The following is a 5,160-nucleotide window of genomic DNA, read 5'->3' as shown; positions in this document are numbered from 1 at the left end:
TCGTGCATTCTTCTTGGGATGGTATTGCTCCCAAAAGTGTGAAAATTAGTTCCTAGAGGTGTTAACAAATCTTAGTCATTACAATAATTTGTGGTTCTCCAAAGCCCAAATCTAAGAAAACCTGTCCCTTATTACTAATTTTTATTTCCCTCGGGTTTTCTTGTGTATCAAGAAGCATTGACATTGAGTTCTCGGAAGATCCACAGAGCATATGCAGCATGAGCAATACAAGCCTACGGTGAATAGACGATCGCTTGATCTCAAAATCATGTCTCGAGATGTGGCCTCCACACGAATACATATGGACTGCCTTTGGCTGTCTCGTGGATGGAGCTGAGGTTTGCTCCTGAGTGCTACTGAATGAGTTAATGGCTTTGAGAATTAAATGCAAAGAATTTGTGCTTTATTATGTGGCTCTGCTAAAGTTATTCGCCACATCAATAATGAAGTCGAGTGCTAAAAAGAAATAAAAGTTGACCGCACCTGGGGGAACATCCGGGAGGTGGCACAGTGACAATGTATTCTATCGTATGGAACAAAATTTAAAGTTAGGTACACTAGAAATTAATGGGAAGAAAATAATTGAATTGATAGATAATTTTTAGCAGTTTTGAAAGATATTTAAGTATGTCATTACATTGGTATTGTGTATTTTTGTAACATGAATTTGCATGTGAAATTTGACTCATTACAATTTATATAAGTCAATAGATGACACAAAAAGGAGCTCAGCAAATAAACTTATAAAGCCAAGTCAAATCAATAACTTTGAAACTTAAGTCTTGGCTTAAAATTTTTATAGAGACCTTCTTAAACATGCATTGAATGCAAAAAGTTAACTTCACACTTTCTTTTCTACGTATAAACCTGAGCTACAGATACGGTCCGTAAATAATTGCACGATATACCCCCGCCTTTGTAGCTTATCACAGGAGGGTCAATTCGGAAAAAACAATTTAACCAGGCTCTGGAGGAAAGGGATGAGCAGGCCACCATGAAAGAAATAAAAGAGAAAAGAAAAAGGTGGAGAAACGCTGCTCTCAAAGTATGTAGAGAGTGCATAAAGAAAGCAAAAACAGAAGTAGAAAGGAAGACACGGGCATCCAAAAAATGGAAACTAGTGTGTTCCCTATTTAAGACACATGCACAAAGCAAGCTCTTCAGAGAACCTAGCGGCTAAGGCTCAGAGTCGCCCATCTCAGCCAGGCCAGCAGCATCTGCGAGATCCCCAATGGCCTTGCCCTTTCCTTTACTGATGGCCCTGCTGGTGCTCAGCTGCCAGGCGACCTGCTCTCTGGGCTGTGATCTGCCTCAGGCCCACAGCCTGGGGACCAGGAGGGCCTTGATACTCCTGGGACGAATGAGGAGAATCTCCCCTCTGTCCTGCCTGAAGGACAGAAATGACTTCGGATTCCCCCAGGAAGACTTGGATGGCCACCAGCTGCAGAAGGCCCGAGCCATCTCTGTCCTCCATGAGATGACCCAGCAGAGCTTCAACCTCTTCTGCACAGAGGGCTCATCGGCTGCTTGGGATGAGAGCCTCTTGGACAAACTCTGCACTGGACTCTATCAGCAGCTGGACGACCTGGAAGCCTGTCTGATGCCGGAGGTGGGGGTGGAAGAGACTCCCCTGGTGAACGAGGACTTCGCACTGGCCGTGAGGAAATACTTCCAAAGAATCAGTCTCTACCTGAAAGAGAAGAGGCACAGCCCTTGCGCCTGGGAGGTCGTGAGAGCAGAAATCGTGAGATCCTTCTCTTCATCAATAAACATGCGGGGAAGATTAGGGAGGAGGCAATGAGACCTGGTCCGACGTGGAAACGACTCTCATGGACGAGTACACACTATCGCACTTTCCTGAGCTCTCCGGTCGCCAAGACTGTCACTTCTGCTACAATCATGACATGAAGTGCCTCAAGTTTGTCAGATGCCTTCAGGGTGTTCAGCAGCGTCATGTTCAACCCTGCAGGGACTGGTACTTACAGACGACCGTGCAAATGTATCTATCTACTTATTTATTTAAATGTTTATTTATCTAACTGTTGACAAGATTGAAATTGTTTTTGTCAATACGCCTTTATACTGTGCTTCATAGAACAAAATATATTCTTTGTATTTTGTGAAACTATTATATTGCTTTCTGCATTAAATTTTTACTATAGAAAAATGCTTGTATTTGTTTATTCTTTAAAAAGAAAGTCCAAGCCTGTCTCTACAACCTGACGTAAAGACAGATGGTACAATTCATCTCCTCAACATTAGTGTATTCGAGCTATCGGTAAAAATGAACTTCACCTAAAAGAGGTTGTTTGTTCCCCTCAGAATACGGATGTGAACATGCTCTCTTCTATCTTTGATTCTTGGAGGGAAAGAGAGCTCAAAAGAAACACACTCATACTTAATATCAGTTATGTGAAACAGTATAATGAGAAAATGAAACAACCAATAAAATTCTCTCTGCAGAAGGTAGATGGAAGCATGTCAGGAAATAGAAATAAAATTACCGATACGCCCCACAAATTGCTAGACATGTAAGTGCAAATGTCCAGCACTAGTTGGACACAGGAATTTGCAATTGGCAAGGAATTCAATGCCTGGAGGATCATAATGGCAACTGAAAGTGCAGAAATGAAGTTGGTCATGTGGGAAGAGATGACAGAGGGAGAAACAGACATTGTCTGGATTCTAAGGACCTTCAAACTTTAAAGGAAGTGGACAGAAGAGCCACAGATGAAGAAGATGGAATAGCCATCCATTATAAAGACTCACCCTTTGGAGACAAAGACGATAAATGTCTTTTCTAAACAATAAATGTGCTGAGAAGAGGAATCAGTAGATTCCACAGAAGGTGTGAACTCAAACTGCCCACTACATTGGAAAATAGACCGTACTGGCAACCTTAGTGACATTTGGTTTGTAGAACGAATAAGCAGAAACCATACTGGAGTCGGTAGAAGTGAAATGAGAGAAAAGAAGTTAGTGACCCTGAGGGAAAGACAGAAATTCGAAGAAATCTGGAAAAGAATGCGGGGTTTTTTGTGTGTATAGTTTTTCCCATTTTGCAATACATACTTTTTTCATGGTTAGAAGACATTTTTTATATATACATATATACAGACACACAAACACACACACACACACACACACAGAGAGAGAATATTGTTTATGAATATTCATGAGATAGAAAGCTGATTGTCAGCCCTTGTGCCCATGATGTGAGGGCCAGATTCCTACTGGCAGCACGCCCGTTACCACAAATTGCATTTGTACCCTGTGTCCCCCACCCGATAATGCCCGAACTCCCTCTCCCTCCCTCAACCCCCTTACTCCACTTTGTAGCCCATGGAATGCTCTGTCCCTCTGCAAGTCCAACACACTGCTATGAACTTTCTTTCCTTCCTTCTTTCTCTCACAGCTCCTTACATAAGTGAGCACATGTGATATTTATACCTCTGTGCTTTGCTTATTTCACTCAACATAAATTTCTCCAGGCTCATCCATGTTGTTGCAAATGGGAGTATGTCATTCTTTTTTGTGGCAGAGTAGTATTCCATGCTCTGTGTTGTGGGGAGGGGGGGGTGTATTTAAATGTATATGTCACAGTTTCCTTATTCATTCATCCATTAAAGGATATTGTTATATTTACTGTAAAAGAAAATTGTTCTAGTTAAGTCTGTACTGTCACTTTGCCCAAAAACTCTCTGGAGCCACATCATGTTTGCTATCCGGGATTTAACGACTTTATGCATAGTTGAGAGAATTGCAGAACCAAGACTGAGCTGTCATGTTCACGGTCCGGGCAGGAGTCCGGTGAGCGCTCTTCCTCCCCACGCGCAGGGTCTGGCAGTGCACCTCGCTCACTCACATGCTGTCGGCACCCCGCGCTCTCCCGCAGTGTGTGCACCCAGTCAAGCGGACACGCAATGTGTACAAGTGGCGTCTAGTGTTAACTAAACCGACAGTTACTACATGAGCAAGTGAGGAAAAGTTTCCTGTCTAGAAAGAATGACCAAAGTGCACTCTCATTATGCAACCACCCCGTGAAGGAGAATCTGGCCAAGGTGATGCTGGCTCTGTTGGGAGGAACTCTTCTTCGAGGCACGTGTACTGGCTCTGGAACAATTAACCAATCAGACCTGATATTTACAAAGGAGTAAAAAGCAAACATGAAAATGATCGAGAAAGGCTATTTAAAATCGGAATGTATGTTTTCCTCCTCCTGCCCAGGGTCTCTTCCATCTCCTGCACCACACAGGGCTCCAGAGACTCTAGTGAGTCATCGAGTCCAGTGAGGAATTTCAGCCCTCGTGCGGGGGAAGTTGGAGATCTGTTGGATAATCTCATGGGGAACAGAGGTGGCTTGAGCCTTTTGGAATTTGCCACCATCCAGCTGCTCCAGGGGAACTGAATACGTTCTCCTCCTTCGGATGGGAAAAAAGGAAGATTCTCCCACCTGGGTGCAGAACTGTGGAGGTCGGTCTCCTGCCTTGGCAGGTCACGGACCTGGGTCAGGTCACAGCGAACGGTGCAGAGAGAACTGGAGCACATCATCTTCAGTGTCACCAGGTGATAGAATTTGGATGTGTTGTCCCCACCGAAACTCATGTGGAAATCTGGTCCTCAATGTGGCAGTGCTGGAAGCTGAGTCATGGGGGGCGGATCCCTCATGAATGGATTCATGTTCTCCCTGGGGGAAGTGGGGCCCTAGTGAAATCTTGCTCTATTAGTTCCCTGGAGAGCTGGTTGTATAAAAGACCCTGGCATCTCCTCCCTGCCTCTCTTGCTTCCTCTCACCATGTGATCTGCTTGTACCCGCCAGTGCCTGCCGTTTTCCACCATGAGTAGAGGAAGCCTGAGGTCCATGCCAGAATCAGCTGTCCCAGAATCATAAGACAAACAAACCTCTGTTCTTTCCAAATTACCTAGTCTCAGATATTCTCTTAGAGCAACACAAAATGGGCCAATGCACCAGGGAGGAGGTAGCGCGGCCACTGGGGGGATGGAGGTGTCGGGCATCGACCCAGCTGCTATCAGCACCTTCTTGCATGTGAGAGTCTGACACGGCGAGCCCAGGGTTTGCAGCTTTTGGGCTTGTCCCAGTTTTGTTTCCACTTCCTTTCACTTTGTCTTCCATTTACGAGCCTCAGATAATGTCATGAC

General features: G+C 44.6%; 1 protein-coding gene across 1 annotated transcript; it reads left to right on the top strand.

The window, feature by feature from the left end:
- Positions 1 to 1,231: 1,231 nt before the first annotated feature.
- LOC134364792 (interferon alpha-4-like) lies at positions 1,232 to 1,801 on the top strand. Its single transcript, XM_063080954.1, has one exon. The coding sequence runs from the start codon at positions 1,232 to 1,234 to the stop codon at positions 1,799 to 1,801; it is 570 nt and encodes a 189-aa protein (XP_062937024.1).
- The last annotated feature ends 3,359 nt before the right edge of the window (positions 1,802 to 5,160 follow it).

This window comes from Cynocephalus volans, chromosome 16 (genome assembly GCF_027409185.1).
Source record: "Cynocephalus volans isolate mCynVol1 chromosome 16, mCynVol1.pri, whole genome shotgun sequence".
Classification (NCBI taxonomy): Eukaryota; Metazoa; Chordata; class Mammalia; order Dermoptera; family Cynocephalidae; genus Cynocephalus; species Cynocephalus volans.
This window is presented reverse-complemented; position numbering and strand designations above follow the sequence as displayed.

What these genes read in the sequence shown, in the direction of transcription:
- LOC134364792 (XM_063080954.1), top strand. Translation starts at nt 1,232, where the DNA reads ATGGCCTTGCCCTTTCCTTTACTGATGGCCCTGCTGGTGCTCAGCTGC.